The sequence below is a fragment of the Pteronotus mesoamericanus genome, unplaced genomic scaffold (assembly GCF_021234165.1).
Source record: "Pteronotus mesoamericanus isolate MK-2021 breed Mesoamerican mustached bat unplaced genomic scaffold, CSHL_Meso_final contig_90, whole genome shotgun sequence".
NCBI lineage: Eukaryota > Metazoa > Chordata > Mammalia > Chiroptera > Mormoopidae > Pteronotus > Pteronotus mesoamericanus.
The window spans coordinates 45468312-45490988 of NW_026555277.1; the positions used below are offsets into that span (position 1 = coordinate 45468312).

Sequence of the window (22677 nt, forward strand, 5' to 3'; positions counted from 1 at the left end):
TTAAAATTTTTTGAAATAGTGCGGTTCCATATTATAGCAGTTAGCACATCTTCATTACACACAGATGGTCCTGGGTTTGTGCCCCACTGGAGCTATGGTGTGGTAATGTTTGTAGGAGACTTCTGGTCAAGATGGCCACCTAGGTAGATGTGGTACCTGTGGTAGGAGATGTGAATTCTCCCACAACCACATGAAAATTACAACTAAACTACAGAACAGCCATCATTCATAACTGCTTAAAATCTAGCAGAATGGAAGTCTTACAAATAGGGATTTAAAGAAAAAGCCACATGGAGACTGGTAGGAGAGGCAGAGGGATATCTTAGCTGTGGAGGCCCCTCCTGAAGAATGAGGGGTCCCAGTCCCACAAGAGGCTCCCATGGCCTAGGGTTCCAGTGCCAGAAAGAGAAGTCCCTGTAAATTCTGGCTATAAAAACCAGTGAGGATTGAGGCTGAGGGAGATGGAAGGCTTCTGGAGTCCCAGGCAGTTCTTCTTAAAGGGCCCATGAACAGATTTACTCAGACTCACTCCCTCTGAGCTGCAGTGCTGGGACAACAGCTTGAAAGAATCCAGAGACATATGGGTAGGAACTAAATTTCCCAGTATCAGGGAGAGAAATGAGGGGTAGCTTTCTGCCAGACAAAAGTGCTGGGAGAGGCCATTGTTTCTTTTCTGAGACCCACCACCTTCACAAAGAGCTGGCAGGTGGACCCCATATCTGAGTCTCCATCAACATGGCTAACACTACTTGCTCAGCCCTGGTGATTCCCTGAGACCCTGTTCCACCCAACTTGTGGGTACACCCAAACTGTTTCCAGTGGCTTATCACTACAAATGGCCTGTCCTGGCTCATGCTTCAGACTTTCCTAATATCTTTCAGACAAGCAGCATCTGGCCTCAGAATGCCCTATATCTCTTGCTAAGTGGCCCCAAGCTCAGCACTAGCAGTAGCCAGCTTTGATTTACAGCCTGGACTCACTTGGGCACCTCAAAGCCTAGCACAAGTAGCAGCCATCTGCAGATCTCTTTGTAGTGAATGCTGGTTGGCCCTGGGCAGAACACAGGCAGCCACTGACCTTGGCCTGAACTTCCCAGGAGGCCTCAGAGCCAGTGCACCCAGTGGACATCTTCAGACCATGTCCACGCACTACCCAAATACCTTCACAAGTAACACACTCAAGTTGGGGAATGAGTGGGCACTAGAGCTCTACCTAAGTAAGTCCTGCTTTGTGGAGTAGACGCTGCACAGCTGCTCCTCTACGGTGGTTGTAGGCAGTCCTTGCAGCCAATCATCCTGAAGGTAAATCCCTCCAACTGAAGTGCCAACAGCAATCATGGCTCAACTGTAATAGGAGAGTGTACACAGCCCACAAAGTGGGGGTACCTTGAGTGCCCAGCTCGGGTGATTGGGGAGACTATGCCACTGGACCCTACAGAGCACCTGCTACATAAGTCCACTCTACCAAGCCCAGGATACATAGCAGCTCTACCTAATATATAGAAACAAACACAGAAAGACTGCCACAATGAGGAGTCAAAGAAACATGTCCCAAATGAAAGAACAGAACAAAACCCCAGAAAAAGAATTAAACAAAACGGAGACAAGCAATCTACCAGATGCATAGTTCAAATCACTGGTTATCACAATGCTTAATAAACTTACTAAGAACTTCAACAAGAGGCAGTAAGCATAAAAAAGGACATCAAAACCATAACAAAGAACCAGTCAAAAATGAAGGAAACACTAACTGAAATGAAGAACTACTTACAGGGAGTGAACATAGAGTAGAAGAAACCAAGAACCAAATCAGAAACTTGGAAAATAAAGAAGAAAAAACATCCAGTCAGAACAGTAGAAAGACAGAAGAATACAGAAAAATGAAGACAGTGTAAGGAGTCTCTGAGACAACTTCAGGCATACCAACATTTGCATCATGGGGGTACCAGGAGACGAGAGAGAGCAAGAAATTGAAAACCTGTTTGAAAAAAATGACAGAAAACTTCCCTAACCTGGTGAAGGAAATAGGCATACAAGTTGAGGAAGCACAGAATCCCAAACAAGATGAACCCAAAGAGGCCTATACCAAGACACATCATAATTAAAATGCAAACTGTTAAAGACAAAGAAAGATTCTTAAAAGCAGCAAGAGAAAAGCAGTTAGTTACCTACAAGGGAGCTCCAATAAGACTGTCAGCTGACTTCTCAACAGAAACTCTGCAGGCCAGAAGGATTGGCAAGAAATATGCAAAGTGATAAAAAAACCAAGGATGTACAACCAAGATTACTCTACCCAGTAAAGCTATTATTTAGAATCAAAGGACATATACAGAACTTCCTAGACAAGAAAAAGCTAAAGGAGCTAGTATTACCTGAAATGTTAAAGGTTCTTCTTTAAGAAGAACAAGAAGAAGAAAAAAATGTCAAAAAAATGAACAATAAAATGGCAACAAATATATGTTTATCAACAATTGAGTCTAAACAACAAAATAAATGAACAAGCAGAAGAGAAACAGACTCATAGATAGAACAATGTGACGGTTTTCAGAAGACATGGCGTTTGGAGGATGGGTGAAAAAAGATTTATCAAAATGACCACTTAGTAAGTCATATGATGTCTAATCACTGGGGTGTACACTTAAAACTAATATAATTTTGTATGTCAACTGTAATTGAAAAATTAAAAATTTTTTTTTAATTTTAAATAAGTTCATTTAACATAATATTTATACAATTCTGACAAGCAAACCTCTGTTGGGGAGGAGCACTTAGTCTTCCAGTTCTGAAAACGAAGGACCCTGAAACTCCGAAAACTAAAACCATCATCTTGGATAAATTAGCAGTGGTCCAGGAGCCACCAACACTTCTCAGAGAACTTTGAGACACAAAGATTGCAAATCTCCTGCTGTGATTGGTCAGTTCATCCCGTAAAACTAAAGGAGCATTATTATTGGCTATTGATGTCTATAAAAGGTCAAATAGAAAGTAAAGAAGGAAGCATGAGGGAGAATAAGTGCTATAAAAGTGCAGTAGGAAAATCATGGTGCTCAGCGGCAAGGAGAAAATTATGGTTATGATATCAGAAGAGCTGATACCTCTGAGGCACAGACAGATAGCCCCAAAGCAGTCAGACGCTATCTAGGCTGGAGTGGGGTGGCTTTTAAGGTCCTACTTCTGGAGGTGGGGGGGCAGACAATAGAGGTGCTCTTTCCAGACCCCCTCAAATTCCTTTTTATCATTTTAAAGTGACCCTGAGGGTGATGCATCTTTGCTTCTAGCAGCCAGCACCTGTGGCCCTCATGTTACTGGAGTCTGCTCTACCGAACATGAAAGTCCCGGTTGCCTGCATCAGGTGAGGACAACTCTGATGGGTACCTGCCACTTCAAAATGGTTTCAGAATCAGACTTAAACTCTTCTTAGGGACCTCCCATGGGGTCACAGGCTGTCAGGGACTTTCCCCTTGTCTGTCTTGCTTCTCTACTCTTACTGGTTTCCCCTGGGATCACTTCCTAATAAATCATTGCAACCCAAATCCTCACTTGAGGGTTTGTGTTATGGGTTAAGCTGTGTCCTCCAAAAATGTATGTTGCAATCCTACCCCCTATGCCTGGAAATGTGACCTTATTTGGAAATAGTGTCTTTGCAGGCATAATCAGTTAAGATGAGATCATACTGGATTAGAGTGGGCTCTAAATCCAATATGACTGGTGTCCTTAGAAGAAGATACATGGAGACACACAGGGAAGAATGCCAGGTGACGACAGAAGCAGAGATTGGAGTGATGCATCTACAAGCCAGGGAACGGCAAGGACTGTCACCGAAGCTAGGACAGCTATGGAAGAAATGCTCCCTTGGTGCCTCCAGAAGGCACCAACTCTGCTGACATGTTGGTTTCAGAATTTAGTCTCCAGAACTGTGAGAGAATACACTCCTGTTGTTCTGAACCTCTAGTTTGTGGTGCTATATGTGGCAGCCCCAGGAAATGAATACAGCCTGCTTCTGGGGAACCCAACCTCAGACAGATAGTCAATCCCTGCTTCACAGCCACTGGCTTCAGCATAAAGCTCAAGCTGCATAGACTAATAGGCCCTCAGCCTCTGCCTCTCCAGCCTCGCCAACCACATCCCCATTCCCGGTCATACCACATTCCAGTCCTGGGACTCACTCACTGGCAGTTTCCTGGAAAGCTTATCACTTCACCCTGCATTATTTTTTTCTCCACAAGCTACTCAGAGGTCTGCAATGTTCCACCTCCTCCATTCCTAATAAACTCCTTCAAAAATCAGCTAAATTTTCATCTTTTGTGTGATGTGTCCTCTGACTTCCCCATCAAGGACTGCGTGCTCTTTTGTCTTGGGCCCTGTTAAGATTAAAAATAAATACCTATACGGTGGGCATAATAGTAGCATTTACCTCATAGTATCGGTGTGAAGCATAAGTGCATTAATACATGTAAATTCCTTAAAAATCATCTTGGCAAATAATAGGCATGTCATAAATATTAGCTCTTACTATTATCAATGATGATATTATCACACTAGTTATATTTTGTGTATAAGCATTTGTTTACCCACTTGTAAGGCCTTCAAAGGCAAGAACCACTTCTGAGCTCAGCATAGTGATTAGCACAGAGTTGATGTATAATTAATTTACTTCATGAATTGGTAGACTCAATATTATGAAGCTGTCAGATCTTCCCAAATTGATTTATAGATTTAGTGCAATCTAAATTAAAATCCCAGCATGTTTTTATGATATTGATAAGCCAATTCTAAAATTTATATGAAAGTGCAAAGGGCTAAGAATATCTAAGGTGATCAAGGAAGAAGGACAAAGTTGGAGGGCTTATACTACCAGATATCAAGACATGTACATCTCTGGAGATTAAATCAATATACAAAAGCCAGGAAAGAAAAATAGGCCAATTGAACAATGTGGGGTCAAGAAAGTTTTCACAAAGATATGAACTTGATTTATGATAAAAGATGTACTTCAGAGCAGTGGGAGAAAGAATATTTTCAATAAATGGTGCTAGGACAACTGGATAACCATACAGAAAAAGGTGAATCTTGGCCAATATGTCACATCATACACAAAATAAATTTCACATAGATTGTAGAGCTAAATGAGAAACGTAAAACAATAAATTTTGTAGAAGATAGCGTAAAATAAAATACGAATGACCTAAAAAAAATTTTAAACTGAACATTTAAAAGGACTGATAATAAAGGAGAAGATATATAAAAAGGATGGTATTAAAATTTTGCTAATCAAACCACACCATTAGGAAAAAGTAAGTCACAGCATGCAAGAAGATGTTTTCAATCCATATAACCAACAATTAACTTTTATCCAAAATATATAAAGAACTCTTTCAGATCAATAAAAAAAGATGAACAACCTAATAGAGAAAAATAGGCAAAACACATGAGCTACTACTTCACAGAAGAAGGTACCCAAAGCCAATAAATATATGAAAAGGCATTCAACCTTATTAGTCCACAGGGAAACAAAGATTAAATCCACAATAAAATACTACTGCATGTCCACAAAATTGACTAAATTTAGAAGGATCAAAAATATCAAATGTTGTTAACTGGAATTCTCATGCAGTGTTGATAAACAGAAAATGAGTGATTTTTACTGGAAAACGCTACAGCAGTATTTACTGAAGCTGAACATATAGACACCCTACAACCCAGCATTGCCACTCCTAAATCAACAGAAATGCATACATATGTGGGAACCACTCCACATGTATAAGAATGTTCATAGTAAGTTTATGTGTAACAGCACACACTGGAAACACTCAAATGTCCATCAGCGATAGAATGCGCACACACGCACACACACACACAGAGTGACATATTCACAGAACTGAATGCTTTATGGTAATGAAAATGAACAAATTGCTGTTACATACCACATGATTAATTCTCACAAACATAATCTTGAGTGAAAGAAGATAGACGCAAAAGAATACAAAAGGTATGATTACATTTATGTATATTTATATAAAGTTCAAAAACAGGCAAAGTAACCTATGATGTTAGAGGTCTGGACAGTGGTTATACATGTGGGAGAAGAAAATGAGCACTGATTTGAATGGGGCACAGGGATGCTTCTGGAGTGCTTGTCATGTTTTTGTTGTTGTTGTTTAAGAGAGAGGGGAAAGGAAGGAGAAAGAGAGGGAGAGAAACATTGATGTCTTGGCTGCCTTTCGCTTGTGCCCTGACTGGGTACTGAACCCACAACCCAGGCACGTGACCTGATGGGGAATCAGACCTGTGACCTTTTGCTTTGCGGGAGGACACCCAACTGAGACACACTGGTCATGAATTGTGTGAGTATATTCAACATGTTATAATTCACTAAACTGCATGATTAGTGAATATTTCTGTATGTAAGTTACATTTTGATTAAATGTTTCTGAATGATAAATGTTCTTTTTGTACATCTGCGTAGTGCCTTAAAGGACTGATCATAAACTCGCTTTCCAGAATGTTGGATTCTTGTAGTTTCTGGAAAACTATGGTTTGACTCTGCCTTATTGAATACAACCCACAAGATGGAGGCTCTGGATGCTGAACTCAGTGTGGTGTTTCAGTCCGTAATTATCACTGGCGATGTTGGTATCACACAGTATACCTAATTTGAAGGAAGGGAGGAGGTCCTCTCTCTCCAAAGGACCCCATTATATGACTCTCTCCTGAAAGGAACAAATGTGCAGCGTGTTCTGAGTCCCAGTAATGACTAAAGATGACTGCTTGGCAATAAATAATAGAAATTTCTCTCTAATGACTTCTTCCAAGTGCCTCCCAAGAGAGGCCATTAAGAGACCTAAGAAATTCAAGAAAAATGCTTACAAAGGGTTTGAAGAAAGAAAGAAGGAAAGAAAGAAAAGTCCATTCAAAGCCATTCTGTGAGCACATACAGGAAACTGGTTAAGAGCAAAGATTTTGGATTAGAATCTTAGCATTAACACTTATTAATTATGTGACCCCTGATAAGTTACTTAACCTCCTTATTTCTTCATTTTTAAAAAGAAGTTAATGCTATTGCCTTTCTCATAAGAATGTGGAAAGGATTAAATAAGCATTTATCAAAGTGCATGGCACATATAAAGGATTCAAGAATTGTAAAGGGTGATGAGGGCAGTGGTGGTAGTGATGGTCATTTTGGGGATGATGAAGATGAGGATGAAAAGTGATGATTATGATGATGAAGATCATGATGCCCAGTAGGCTAATCCACAACCAATGAGTTTCAAAGAGCTGGTTCCCAGGGACAATGCCTGAATCTCCAAAGAAACACTCCAACAGGTGCTAATGAAAGACCACTAAAAGGATTGCAATGGAGATAATTGTTGGAGGAGATGACTTCTGCATGGCCAGGTTATGGCGGGGATCTGAGTAAGTCCTTATACTGAACTGGGTCTTCTTGCAGCTCATCACACACAAGACAGAGCGCTGTGTGAGGTCCTCTCAGCCCTCCACATCTACAATGTACCCTATCAACACCCCTTTCCTTTTCTTGAATACCTTTCACCCAATTTTAACAAAATATTTATTTGTGAATTATTAAATGGCAGTCCCCCTTAATGACTTGTAAACTCTGTGAGAGCAGAAACCAAGTCTCTCTTGAACTGCACTGTATCTTTAGCTTTTAGCATACCTCTTAATACATAGAAAATCCTCAATAAATTCTGGTTGAATGAATGAATGACAAAAAGTTCTCTAGTGCATAGTTTGCTATCCCTGCTGTGGTTCCTCCTCCAAAGTTCTCATGGGTTTTATGGGTTACCCTAAGTGCTATCTCAACCTCCCTTATCCTCTTTTTTACCAAGCACTAGTCCATGTCAGCCCAGGAGACATAGAGACATATGCCCTGGAGACAAAGAGAGAAGAGGCATGGCATCTGTTCTCTAGAAGCACACAGTGTAATTGATGAGACGAGAAGACCCATCAGCAGATATTTTTTATAACATGTGATGGGTGTTATGGAGGTATGAACAAAAATGGTCTGGGATCCCAGAGGAGGGAACATGTAAGTCTACTGGGGGATTTAGAGGTAGCTTTGAGGACGAGATGGCATTTGAACAGTAAGGTGAATGAAGAACAGGAGTCTGTCCAGGGGACAAGATGAGCAATATCATCCCAGATAGAGAGAAAGGCATGGTAGTCCAGTCTCAGCCTTGGAAACCAGAACTAATTCTGTATTTCTTAAGTAGCAAGCTGCGATGGAGGCTGTGATAAGGGGCTGGCGGAGGAAGGAACACAGAGGGTAAACAGTTAAAGGCTTCATCAAAGCTTTGCTAAGAAGTGTGGACACCACCCTGGAGGCAATGAGGAGGCCCTGTTGAATTGAGTTAGGGAATGTCATATTTGGATTTATGTTTTAGGAATATCAGGCTGAAAGTTACATGACTATTGGATGACAGCCCTACCCTAAAAATCAGCTCAGTGGCAAGGGCCTCTCTTGCCTTGTTTACATGAGGACTGATAATTCACACTAGAGCCTAGCCTCAAATCTCCAACCAAGGCTGAGTTCTCCCCACCTTTGAGTACACTTGCCATGCGAAAACTTCAGTTCCACCTAATTCCCAAATAGCTCTCTGGGGCCTTCAAATGCTTGCGTGTCAACCATCCAACATAAACTCTGATGAACTGTTCCCCAGTTCATTGGCTATGCCCATTAGCCTTACTGAATCTTGTCTAGTGTCATCACCTGCTCGACTTGGACTCTGGGTTTCAGACCCAACCTCAATGAGAAGGTCCTGAACCACATCCCAGCTCCATTGCACAGCCAGCCCCTGCCACCCACATGCTATATCCCACACATCAATTATAAGGAACTCAGCTTCTGCCTTAATGTGTAACATGACATTGTATAGACTGCTGGAGCATTACATCAGCCACCATGGTCCACTCCCTACTCTGCACAGCTTCTGGAGTTCTGGGGAATTGCAACTGACATGCTTCACTTAGAAACGGGCACAATCATTCAGCCCACTCCCCCAGGATCAGGCAGAAAAAGATGCTGGTGATGGGCTAGCAGATAAGAAGGCAGAGCGAAAAGTCCAAAGGTGAGCAAGTGTGTACAGTGCAGCTGAATTATACTGTTTCCCTTTATGGTCTTCTTCAGTGAATCCTCCCAGAATTCTCAAGCAGAGATGAAACATCTCCCATTCCAAATGAGAGATCATGCATATTTAAAATTGCAAGGGCTGTCTTTCTACAATGGATGTAGCTAACAGACCCACATTCAAATTTCCCTGTTTACTACATGTAACCTTAGGCAAATTGCATAACCACTCATTGTCTCAGTTTTCAATCACCTATACAATGGCAATAGTAGTAATTATGTCATGTTGTTATTATGACAATTAATGAATTAATATTTTTAATATTAAGTATATATGAATGTCTGCTAAGTTAATAAAATATATTATTAATAAATTAATTAATAAATAAAATATATTAAAAAGAAGTCAGGATGCTCCCATCCTGCTATCCATTCCTTTTTCTATCTATGTATTATTCATCTGGATGCAAACCATCTCATGATGAGGTAGCACATGGGAGAAAGAACGAACTTATATTGAGCTGTTGTAATATATTTCATATTCATTATCTTTTTTAATCCTTATGACAGATTTATGAGATGATAATGATGATCCCTATCTTATACAGGAGACTGACTTATTTTTTAATATATTTTATTAATTTGGCAAACATTTATATATACTCATAGCTGAGAATATGGATGAAGGCAGGAAGTTCTAAAGGACATACGCTGTGCAGGGCCTCACTTCTTCCACTATGGTAACCTTGTGATATTTCAGGGATAGCAATCATAGTCCCTCTCTCCATCTTAAGATATAAAGTCACAAAAATGAGTGACCCAGAACTAGCCCATCTCTATACCCTATTTCCCTGGGTATGTGACTCAAGCTGGATCAATCCCTTCTCTGGGATTTTTCAGTTTGGAATTAAAGGGAAAGGGTTTCTTCTTCTTCTTTTTTTTTTTTAGTTACAAAACTAGCTGAAAGGTTTTTCAGTGAAGGTCATTGGCAGCTATCTTTCCTGTCATTTGGAGAAAGTTTCTCTCTTATAAGCAAAGTGAGAGTAACACAGAGAAATCCAGAGAGAGACAAAGGATGAAAGGAGCAAGACAGGGTAGGTAGAAGGGGGGATAGAAAGGGAAGAGGGGAGAGAGACAGAATGTTTGAGTCCCATATATATATATATATGTATGTATATATATACATACATACATATATATATATATATAGCTTCATATATATATGAAGCCAAGTCCACCCCTGGACTTTCTAAATATGGGGTTCAATAAATTCTCTTTCTTGCTTTAGTTTGACTTCATCTCTGTCACTCGCAGTGGAAAGAGCTGTGACTAATCTTGAAGCAAAGAAAGAAAATAATTCTGCCCAGACTATAAAATACATTAGCAGGCTAAAGAAACAGTTTTCATAACTAAGCTGAGATGGCTGACCAGGAAGGTGGCAGTGGTATTTAAATGTCATTGAGATGACAGCAGATCAGTTGACTTCAAAACTACTTAACTAGATGTCACCTTTAGGGAAAGACTCTTAAAGGATGTCGGAGGGCTCTGGTCCACATTCCTATCAACTTCTCAAATAACAACTTATTTATTAAAATTGTGGATAATAGAAAATTAGATAATGTGGATTAGTCACTCAGTGACAGAATCCAGATTCATGAATGGTTGATAGCTACAAGGGTGGACCCAAACATACTGGAATAAATATAATGGAGAATTATGTCAAATTTTATGCATGAGGAGGGCAGCAGGCCTCCCAACAAATCACAGGAATTTTGGCTGGCTACAAGCTTGGTATGATCCCAGAGTACAGCTGCCAAAATAGCAAACACAAGACCTGGCAAGCGTAACACAAACACAGTGTTCAGGACAAGCGAGATAATCATTCGGCCTTGTCCCGTCCTGATCAGAGCACATCTGGAGTACAAAGGGCAAGGAAACAAGAAACAGCATCCTATAAAAAAATGGCTAAAGAAATAGGGCATTTGAGACAGAAGGCATAGTAGCTATTTCTCCACAAACACCTCAAGGGCTGTTATATGGCCAAGGGGAAACCTTGTATGCTTGACTCCCAAGGACAGAACCTGAATGAAGAGTGAAAGTCACATGGGAGGCAGATGCTGGCAACAGAGAAGTACAATTAATCAGCCCTAGCTCGGGCTCCACCAGTCTGTGAGCGGTCACCTGAAGGAAGCTCAGGTTCTTCTCTCCTCGCCTCCACTGCCAAGGCAAGGGATGCTGCTATTGTGGTGGGTCTGGGAACATTTCACTGGCCACTGTACTCTGTCCACAGCAACAGGGCAGTGAAGTGACCAGGTGCTAGAATACATGAGGCATAGGAGTCTAGAGGTGGAGGCTGGGAAAAGTGGTGATGGGATAGCATGCTCATAGGAAAGAGTGACCACCCTTTGGCCACCTTCTCTTTGTGCCTCACCATCTCATTTCAAAAGAAAAAAATAAAGTATATAGATTCCTGGAATTCTGCCCTTTGTTGGGGTGGGGCCAGTAAAGCTACTTATTTTTTAAAAACTTTCCTAGATTCAATGCAATCCCTATTAAAATACCAATGATGTATTTCACAGATTTAGAAGAAATATTTCAAAAATTTGTATGGAGCCAAAAACAATCCTGAATAGCTTCAACAATCTTGAGAAAGAAGAGCAAGTAGAAGAGATCAAAATACCTGATGTCAAACTATACTATAAGGCCACTGTAATCAAAACAGTCTGTACTGGCATAAGAATAGACACATAGATCAATGGGAACAGAGTCCAGAAATAAACACAGGTCTCTATGGTCAACTAATATTTGACAAACAGGGCAGGAGCATAAAATTGAGGGGAAATACTCTCTTCAATAAATGGTGTTGGGAGATCTGGACAGGTTCATCCAAAAAATGAAACTAGACCATCAACTTACACCAAAATAAAGTAAAATAAATAAATTCAAGATGGATAAAAGACTTAAATATAAGCTGTAACATCACAAAAGTCCTAGAGGGAAACATAGGTAGTAAAATTTCAAATATCCCCTGCAGCATCATTTTTGCCAATATATCTTTTAGTGCCAAGGAAATAAAGGAAAGGACAAACAAATGGGACTTCATCAAAATAAAAAGCTTCTGCAGAGATGAAGAAAACATCATCAAAATGAAAATGGAACCAACTGTATGGGAAAACATATTTGTCAATGATACCTTGGACAAGGGTTTGATCTCCAAAATATATAAAGAACTCATATGGCTCAACATCATGAAGGCAAACAATCCAATGAAAAAATGGGCAAAAGACCTGAACAGACACTTCTCCAAGGTGGACATACCAAGGGCTCATTGACATATGAAAGGATGCTCGGCATCACTAGCCATCAGAGAAATGCAAAAGAAAACCACAATGAGATATCACCTCACACCAGTCAGAATGGCCATCATTAACAAATCAACAAACACCAAGTGCTGGCAAGATTGTGGAGAAAAGGGAACCCTGGTGCACTGTTGGTGGAAATGCAGACTGGTGCAGCCATTGTGGAAAACAGTATGGACTTTCCTCAAAAAAAAAAAAAAATGCAACTGCCTTTTGATCCAGCAATTCCACTGCTGGGATTATACCCTAGGAATCCTGAAACACCAATTTAAAAGAACCTATGCAGCCTATGTTCTTAGCAGCATTATTTACAATAGCCAAGTGCTGGAAATAGCCAAAGTACCCATCAGTAAGTGAGTAGATGAAAAAACTGTGGTACATTTATACAATGGAATACTACACAGCAGAAAGAAAGAAGGAACTCCTACCTTTTGTAACAGCATGGATAGAACTGGGGAGTATTATGCTAAGTGAAATAAGCCAGGGACAAATACCATATGGTCTCACCTACAAGAAGAACCGAATGAACAAAACAAACAAATGAGCAAAACAGAACCAGGGGCATGGAAACAAGAAACAGACTAACAGTGACTAGAGAAGATGGGGGAGGGGGAGATGGGGGGAAGGAAGGGGAAGGGTCTAGTCAATGAACATGTATAAATGACCCTTGGACATGGACAACAGGGTAGGGATTGACTGTGGGAGCAGAGGGGTAGGCAGGGCAGTGGAAAGCAATGGGGGGAAAATTAGGACAACTGTAATAGAACGCCAATAAAAAAAAAACTTTCCAAGTGATTCTGATGCATAGCTAGGTTTGGAAACAGCACAAATGATCCCACGAAGTGCTGATTTCAGGGAAAGTCACTTTATTACATGGTTTCTAGGTTTGATGGATCAACAGTCCCCTCTGCCCTATTCTCTGTATAATCAGAGTCAGTGTCTGAAGCTGGCAGCCCTTTTCCTTTGCTCTTTTGCCTTCTGTCCTCTGCCCTTCACTTCTGAACCATCAAGGATCCAGCTTTCATCAATGGCAATAGGAAAGACACAGTCCTTGATCTCATAAAGCTTGTACTCTAGCTTGAGGAGACAGATGGTAAGATCATTTCAGAGAATGGTTAAGGGCTATGAAGAAAATAAAATTTGGCAAAATAATGGGAAATATAAATTGGTGGTCAGAGGATCCTCTTTAAAGAGATATCATCAGAGCTGAAACTTAAAAGACAAGGAGTCAGCCATACAAACAGCAACCTAAACATGGATAAGAGCACGTACAAAGGCCCTGGGGTGGGAATAAGCCTTTTGTATTTAGAAAATTCAAAGAGCAGTATTGCTGTTTTGAGGAGAAGGAGAAGTAAAAAAGGGAGGAAGAGAAAACAAAGAAGAAGGAAAGGGAGGAGAAAAGGAAGAGGGAAGAAAGGAAGAACATCAGGAGAGCTTCCTTTGGCACCTAGAATCAACATTTAGTTTTTATGTCCTGCTTCTGAGTCTGCCCACCTTCCCACACTCCTATCCCCCACATGCAGTGGTTTGTTCTCGGAGCTCTTCCCTTCTTTATCTAGCACAGTCCATGAGACATACTTGAGAATATCTGAACCATACTGTAAATTGGATTCACGTTATTTCCTTTGGATCTCCAGTGCCTGAGCAAATCAGCAGATGTGAGTAGGATTCTGTTTAACTTTCCCTGAATTTCCATAGCAGTTATGATTATTCTGTGAAAGTTAGAAGCTTTGTCTATGCAGAGCTCGCAAAGAATTTCTGGTGGCGTCACCTAACCGCTGACCCTTCCTATCTGTCTCAACTCCAGGCCAGCCAAGACATCTAGTAAAAATTTTATACTAGCAAGAGCTGACCAGAGCTGACCAGCCACATATAATGCTTAATGTGGTGTAGTGAGTTCCCTGATACACGTATGTTCAAACACAACTACATACCATTAGAGAAAAAAGAGAGGAAAAAAACTAGATAATTTGGGCCACTTGCTACTTCATTATGTTCTTGAATGAGCATGAGTTCCCATACTCCATAATATAGCATTTCAGATTTGTCATGTCAGTGTTTAAGTACAAGTGAACCAATTATTTTATCTGGTACTCAACCTAGGAAACATTAATCTCTTCCAAAGCTATGGGGAAAGCCAAAAGTACTGGACTTACTGAGAAATGTCATTTTGTTTCCCTTCCCTAAAACAAAACTGTAAGGGTATATAAATAAGGGTAGATTGATCCTAGTATCTATGTTATGTTCTATATACAATTTGAAAAGATTTAAAAGGAATAATTTTGACTTATGTGATTGTGGCTTTCCATAGTGACTTTTGAATATAACCCTCAAATAAGATGAGACTGCACTGTATTCAAATTATTCCTTTTGTCTTCATTCTGAATGTATATCCAGTGTTTTCCTTTTTCTTTCCTTTTAATTTAGGTTTTTTCCTTCATCTTCTCACTCTCTGTCTCTCTCTCTCACACACATACACAAACACATATGCATTTACTTGCTTTATCCAATTGTATTTTCACCCCTTTCTTTCCTTGCAGCTTCCTCCTTTATTAAGGGGGAAGGTGAGACAGAACAGGCAACTCTGACATATTAGCTAGCCCCTGTCTTCTCAGTATGAAACCTATCAACACACACACACACACACACACGTCTTCCCCTACAGATTCAGTCAGCAGTTATATCAACTTCACATGCTGTTGAGAAGACCCATCTAGATGACCTGTCACTAAAAAAACATGAAATATTCTGTTTTTACATGACTGTGCATTAAAACATGTGGCAGAGACTCCCTAATTGCATTCGCATCTTTGTCCTTTTGAAAAAATAAACTCCTCCTCCAAGTTTTAGCTGCATTTGTGTTAGTCCAGGTAAACGCTAGATTTCCCAGGCTCCCTTGCAGCTAGATGTGGCTATGTGTCTAAATTCTTGTCAGTGGAGTATTTTTGTAAGTGCTGGGTGCAATTTCTGGGTCACTTCATTAAAAGAAAGCTGCTTGTCCTCTACTTCCTTTTCCCAGCTGCACACTTAGTGGAACTCAGAAGTGGTGGTAAATGAGCTGGCTTGTATCTATGCTGATAGAAACATCCTAAAACAGTGCCATCTAACACAAATAAGCCCAAGCCAGGTGAAATTAATTTTCTTTGTTAATAGGTATCCAGTAAGAATAAATATAAAATAAATAGAATTTTAACAACACATTTTATTTAACCTAACATTTATAATTATCACTTCAATGTATAATCAATATAAAATTACTAATGAGAAGTTTTAACCTTTCTTCAGAGTAATTATACAGCAAGTGTGCATTTCACACTTACAGCATATCCCAATTTGGATTAGCCCTGTTGCAGGTACTGTGACTCCTGGCTACCTATTGGACAGAAGAGTGCTAGCAAAGGAACAATATAACTGTGTTTGGAGAAGTACTCAAGTTTTAAATCTTGAAAAATTACAGCTTGATATGCTTTCATTTTTTTTATATCTTGATATCTTTGCACTTCATGAAACTTAAAGCAATAAACAGTCTCCACAACCATTAAGCATTTAGATACACAGTCTGTCCAGAAAGTATCCAGCCATGTACTATTAAAAATAGGGTTATTTATTGAAGATATAAGATACAAGAAACATTGTACACAGGACAATGATGCCTCAGTCCCCTTCAAAGTAGGCACCTTGGGTCCTCACACAGTTCTCCCAATTGTCATCAGCTGCCCTGAAGTATTTTCCTGAATCTCATTGACAGTCTGAAGTCTCTTCTCTTTCAAAGGTGATTTTAGTTTTGGGAAAAGCCAGAAGTCACAGGCCACAAAATCTGGGCTGTAGAGGGACTGAGTCATCTGGGTGATTTGATGTTTCATCAAAAATCTCCACATGGGATGTGATGCATGAGCAGGCTTTTTGTTGTGATGAAGCTGCCAATCACCAGTTGCCCATAGCTGTGGCTTTCTGAATCATCAGAATAGTTTCCGTGGAGGAATGTTTGAGCTTAATGCAAAAACAATTACTCTACTTGCTCAGTCATTTTGAACATGACGGTCACAGTACACATGCTCAGTCAATGGCCTCTACCATCTTCACTACTTGTAGAGTCGAGTCATCATTGTCAGTACACATTCCAGTCCATTCTCCTTGGCTGCCAGGTTACATCGATGTTATGCAAACTGTTCTCATTATATTAACAATGGTTGGTCTTTTTCTGGACAGACCTCATATATGCATCTTTTAATTTTTATTATCAGTTTGAACTAAATATTTATTAAAAGGGGAAAGTTTAAAAATAAATTTAAATAATAACAAAGAGGAAAATGAAAATGAAAATAATAGTTTGAAAAGATAACTGGCTATCCATGTTCATTGTACTATTATTTACAGTTTCCAAGCTGTAGAAACAACCTCAGTGTCCATTGATGGATAATGGATAAAGAAGGTGTGGTACATGTGTACAATGGAATATTACTTGGCCATAAAAAAATGGAATCTTGCCATTTATAACAACATGAATGGACACTGAGGGCATTATGCCAAGTAAAATAAGTCAGAGAAAGACAAACACTGTATAGTCTGACATATGTGGGATCTTAAAAAAACAAAACAACAACAAAACCAAGCTTATAGATACAGAGAACAGATGGGTGGACGCCAGAAGAAGGTGGATGAGGGTGTTGATGAAATGGTCAAAAGGCACAAACTTCCAGTTAAGAGTAAATACACCCTGAGGATATAATGCACAGCATGGTGAATGTAGTTAATTATACTGTATTGCATAATTGAAAATTGCTAAGAGAGTAAATCTTAAAACCCCTCATCAAGAGAAAAAAATGTGCAACTATGTATGGTGACAAATGGTAACTAGACTTATTGTGGTGATCATTTTGTAGTATACATAAATATTCAATCTTACATTGTATACTAGTATAAAGTTATATGTCAATTATACCTCAAATGTTGTTTTTTAAAAAGGGTGAAGAAAAGAGGAGAGGTGGGAGGAGCAACTTACAATTAATTACAATTATCATCAGCAGTACCTAAAATAAAAACACTAGATAAGTTTATTTAAAAGACCTCATCCAGCTTAAATTTCTCAAAATATACCGATGTACTTTTCAAATATGATTTTACAGGCATGATCATATAACATCTGTATGTAAAAATAAAACAATAGTCAAATTAGTTTCTTTTTTCCAACTCAATTTGTTTGTTTCCCCACAAACGAGGAATTGGCTAATGATTGACAAGGTTCTTCATGCTTCTAAATTAATCCTCTGGTTTATGGGAAAAGGCAAAGCTGCAGTCTATAATAAGAAAAAAAAAAGCAAATGTAAATAAGGACCCATCACCTTCTTTGTGTCCCAAGATATGTCAGTTATTATCTTGATTTGTTGCTGCTGCTTTCCTTCCATGAACACACCATCCAGAAGGCTTAGGGTCACTGAGTGAATTTACTCTACTCCCAATTCATTTTATTGAGTCTGTATGGAAGACAAGTTAAGAGCACAGATTTAGGAGTAATACATCCCTGAATTTGTATCTTGACGCCACTGATTATTAGCTCTATGACCATGGCAACGTACTAAACTCACTAAAACTTAGTGTTCTCATCTGCAAATAAGAATAAAAGACCACCTCAAAGTACTACAAGGAGTAAGATGTGAGATGAGTAGGAAGCACTTAACGCAATGTCTCATCCAGTGCTCGCTGCCAAGTATTTTTCTATTTCTAAAATAATCATCTTATAACATACATTTATTTTAGCACCTACTGTGTGACAATTTCTTTTGACATGGATTATTTCTAATTCTCACAGCAACACTGGGGGCGGGGGCGGGGGGAGGCGGGAGAGCGGCAAAGCACTCTCATTTTACAATTGGAGAAACTGTGGGTCAGAGAGTTGAAGTGGCCTGTTTGAGGTTGCCAAGTAATTATGTGACTGAGCAGGAGTTGAAACAGACTCAGCCAATATCAAAGCCTGCGTTCTTTCTACCAGGCTGAGGTGGGACACACACTCCTATGGCAGTGTGTGTGCTCCGGAGTGGGACAAAGAAAGAGAAGGCGAAGCAGCTTTGGAGGTCCCCAAACCTCCCAGTTTAGAATAAATCCCCCAATTATGCTTGAAGTTGGAGAAGCTTTTCAAATCTCAATTGGACATTCTTTTCCCATCAAGTTCCTTGAAATTTCCCTTTAAAGAGCATCTAGGAAAAGCCACTCTCATTAGCCAGGGTCTGGCTTTATTTTCCTAATAAACAGACCTCTAGTCAGACAAAAGAGCCTCTTTTATTTTCAATCAATTCTTGAACATTTCAGCTGATTTTCTTCTATTTGGCTTGAAATTGTGATCTGGGAATGGCTGGTCCTGCAAATTGTCCTCCCATAAGGAATGCCCCTTGAGGATCCTCAACTTGTTATTTTTAATCACTGTAATCTCCTTTTCAAAGGAGTGCGTGGTCAGAAACAGAGCGGGCCTTTCAGAGCTTTCTAAAGCACAATTATTGCAGAGGCACAAGGAGGGGGGAGGAGGAGGGAGAGTAGAGAGAAGTGGTGGGAGTGAGAAGGAAGTCAATATAGTACTAACAACTTGGAGACGGCTGAATAATAATCTCAACTGGATCCTGGCTATTGAGAAGAAACGCCATGTTTTTACATATATATATATATTAACAGTGACCATTTTATTCCAGTCTAAAATGCGTAATGGATAAACGGGTGGGGAGCATGAGAGCAGAAGCTATTTGGAGATGAGCTGGAATGCTAGGGATAAAGATTTGAGGTAGGAAAACAAGACAAGGATTGATTCCAAGGATTGTGAGGGGCACTAATTCAGGAAAAAGTTTAAAAAAAAAAAAAGCAAGTGGAACACCAGAGGAATGTTAATTTCCACAGCCCTAAGTCAATACTCCAAGCAGAACACTTTTCACACAAGTATTCTAAGAAAGTATAAGCCAACAGAAAAAATGTCAAACTAGGTCAACACCCCCTTCTTCCCAACTTTGAGTGGCGGAATCAGGTTTGCTAATCACAGAAAGTCTCAGAACGGTTCCTGCAATATCGTTCTTTTCAAGATCTCTTAGCCACCAGAAAGAAGAAAGGATGCTTGCCCACCTAGTAGTTTGAGTGGGGACTTCACAGTCCAAAAGGCTAACATTTTAGGTCGGAATTACTGCAGGGTGCAAGTCTAGTTCCCACCTCCAGGCCACCGACACGCAGGCAGCCATGGGACCTCTCTGTCCGGGTGACAACCTGACCCCCCGCCCTCCCAGGGCCCAGGCCACCGCTGCTGCCAGTGCCCAGCCAAACTGGAAGGATTCAAGCGAGCCAGGCAGCAAGCGTGGGAAGAGATGTTGGGTAGGACCCTTGGCCTGGGCCCCACACTGGTCTAAACTGCCTTAAAAAAAAATCCTCCTGGGCTTAAATTAGGAACAGCCTTAGGCAAGGCAGCTACCATGGAGAAATCAATCATTCATGTATTCAGTTGATTCTTGAGGACCCTGAGAATCACCATTCACTGAGAGATTGCTCAGGTGGAGTCCTGAGAAAGCCTTTCTCTCTCTCTCTCTCACACACACACACACCCCCTCCCCCCCCCCAAAAAAAAACAAAACAAATTTGACCAGGTACATCCCTCCATTATTAAATTAATAAAGGCTGCATATCCGGCTCCAATGAACAGGTATGAAAGACCTTGGGCACACTCTTACTTCGTAAACTCATTCACTCCTGACAGCCACACAGAGGGTGGATAGCTAGTATCCTCACACTGGAAAAGGGACTCAGAGAAATTAAGGATCTGCACAGGGTCATACAGCTCCGAAACCCAAGCCGATCTGACTCCAGAGCCACATCTTTCCCTGCCCTTTGGAGCTGGAGCAGTTTCCCAGGAGAACACAGATCCTCCGTTTGGTGGAGAGCTACAGGCCAGCGCGGTTCTGCCCGCTTCCCTCCGGTCCACCGAGACCAGAGGCTCTCTCCCAGCTTGGCGGAGAGACTGCGGCCACACGTCGGTTCGGCTCCTTCAGCAGCGCGCCAACCTCGCCAGCTCCCTCCCGCGCTGGGTCGCGTGTGCTACGCCCAACGTCTTCCTCCTCGCCGTGAAGTCCCGACGATCTCTCCGACCCGCGCGCCCAAGCGCTGAGCGCCTCCCGGTGCCGAGGGCGCCTGCAAGCCGCTCTCGGTAGCCCCAGGTGGAGAAAGTCAGGGACACGGACCGGGGAAACGAGAGACGCATTCTGAGAAGAGTGGCCCGTGGTTCCGGTCGCCCGTGTGGGCCGGGCGCCCGCTGACACTGCCCCGAACTTTCTCCACTGTCGCTCCCACCGCTGCTCCCACCGCTTCTTCCCGCGATGCTCTGGGGACCGGGAAGGCGGGGGTGGAAGGGTGGCGGCTGGGAACCCATTTGCCCCACCAGATTCCCCAACATCCCACTTCTCCCTGTTTGGTACCAGAGTTGACTTATGAAGGAGCGGGCGGGCGTGAAGGGACGTGCGCCCTGCCTTTCCCCGCCTGCGGAGCCCCAGGTGAAGCCCGGCAGGAGTCCTTCCCTGCCTCAGGTCCTGTCTCCCAGCTGGAGAAGGCAGCTACTGCTTGGCGGGGGTTGGGGGGATGCCTAGGGGGATGGCCGGGCTGAGGAGAGAGGAGGTGGGCCGTGGGGTCATCAGGTCTGTGCCGGTGGCGCTGCCAGTCCTGCCTGGAAGGCGCTCACCTGCTTGGACGTTCCCTCCCAGCGCTCCCGAAAAGAAAGCCCGCTCGCAACCGAGCAGATTTGGCGTCACATCCCTGGGGCACGGAGCCTCGGGGTTTCCTGAGCCAAGGCCCCCCGGCCTCCAGGGAGCAGGCCTCAGGAATTCGAGCTCCCCTTTCTGTCTTTATCGGGCTCCCTTTCCTCTCCGAGACTATCCAGGGATCTTTGAAGGCCCGTTCCAGTTCCACTGGAAGCCTAGCCTAGAAAATTCAGGGTCTTCTCCTTTGCCTGGGACCAGGAGAATATTATTGAGAGTTCTCTCCAGAGATCCTTCCGAAAAGCTTCAGGCTCTTCCTCTCCTCCTCCCCGTGCCCAGTTAAGGGGGAAGCTTAAAGTCTTTGGGGATCTGTCGGGGAAGCTAGAGTGACCGTCCCGCCGGGGGTCAGTCAGAGAGAAGCTGATATCTTCTCCCTTAGGAATGGGAGCGGGGAAGCCGGAGTTCACCACCTTGCCAGGGACCCAACTGGGAGAAGCCAGGGTCTCCTCCCCTCCAGAGACTGATCTGGAGAGAGGCGGGTCTCCACTGTTCTCGGGGAGCCGAGCGGTTCCCTCCCAGCCAGGCCGGTGTGACGCGCTGCTTTGCTATAGCACACGCTCCGGAACCGCGAGTCGGAGATGGGGGCTGCTCGTCTGGCTGCGGGCCCCGCGACGGCCCCAGAACGGGCTTGGGAATTGGCTCGCAGCTAGAAGGGCTGAGGGCAGCCAGGGCAGAAGGGCCCGTGCCCGGCTGCGCCGGCACCGTGCGCCCAGACACTGTGCGCCCTCCTCCGGCACCGCGCGGTCAGCGCCCCCCGGGGGCCGGGTCCCGCGACCCCAAAGCCGCGCCGGGCCACTTACCGCGGTAGCTGGTTCCCGGCTTGTAGAAGTCGGGGTCGCCCTCCACTCGGAGGCTGAACTCGGTGTAGCCCTCGCGCCGCGTGCCTTGAGCCCGCAGGATGCGGCTGCAGTAGCCCTCCGACTTGGGCACTTTGTCCAGGGTCTCGTCGGAGAAGGCCAGCGCCGCGGCCAGGGGCAGCGCCAGGGCCAGCAGCACTGGACTACTGCTCAGCCTCAGGGTCGCCGGGGACAGCCTCATCCTCGCGGGCCCCCAACTTTGTGCCGCTGCCGCCGGCCCTCAGCACGCGACTCCTGCCCGAAGGGGTCCCCGCGGAAGCGAGACCTGGCGGAGCCCGGGCGGGAAGCGGGAGCTCGGAGCCGAAAGACCGTGCCTGCCTCGGTTTGGCGGCTGTGCTGCGCTGCGCTGAGCTGAGTGAGCAGAGCAGCGCGAGGAAGGGAGGGCGGTGGCGAAGGAAGAGGGAGGGCTGATTTTGCCCAGATCCCCGAGCGCAGCGCTGTTTTGTTTCCGAGCAGGCGATTAGCGGCACGGCGGTGTTTATTTTGCGATGCTGATTCCCAGGGTCTGACGAGGAAATCATAGGGTACAAGGACACTGTCGGCTCTGTGCCACCACCAAGGAGGCTGCTGCCCCAAACCCCGCTATACTCTGGGCTGCGTGGA

The 22677-nt window shown here is 42.9% G+C and overlaps 1 protein-coding gene across 1 annotated transcript in view; it reads right to left on the reverse strand.

The window, feature by feature from the left end:
• The window catches only part of SPON1 (spondin 1), a 252251-nt gene extending 229856 nt beyond the window's left edge, over window positions 1-22395 (reverse strand). Inside the window, exon 1 of the mRNA XM_054586072.1 lies at window positions 22018-22395. Coding sequence (XP_054442047.1) covers window positions 22018-22255 — 238 coding nt within the window. The 5' untranslated portion in view covers window positions 22256-22395. The remainder of the gene's footprint in view (window positions 1-22017) is intronic.
• Window positions 22396-22677: the final 282 nt, after the last annotated feature.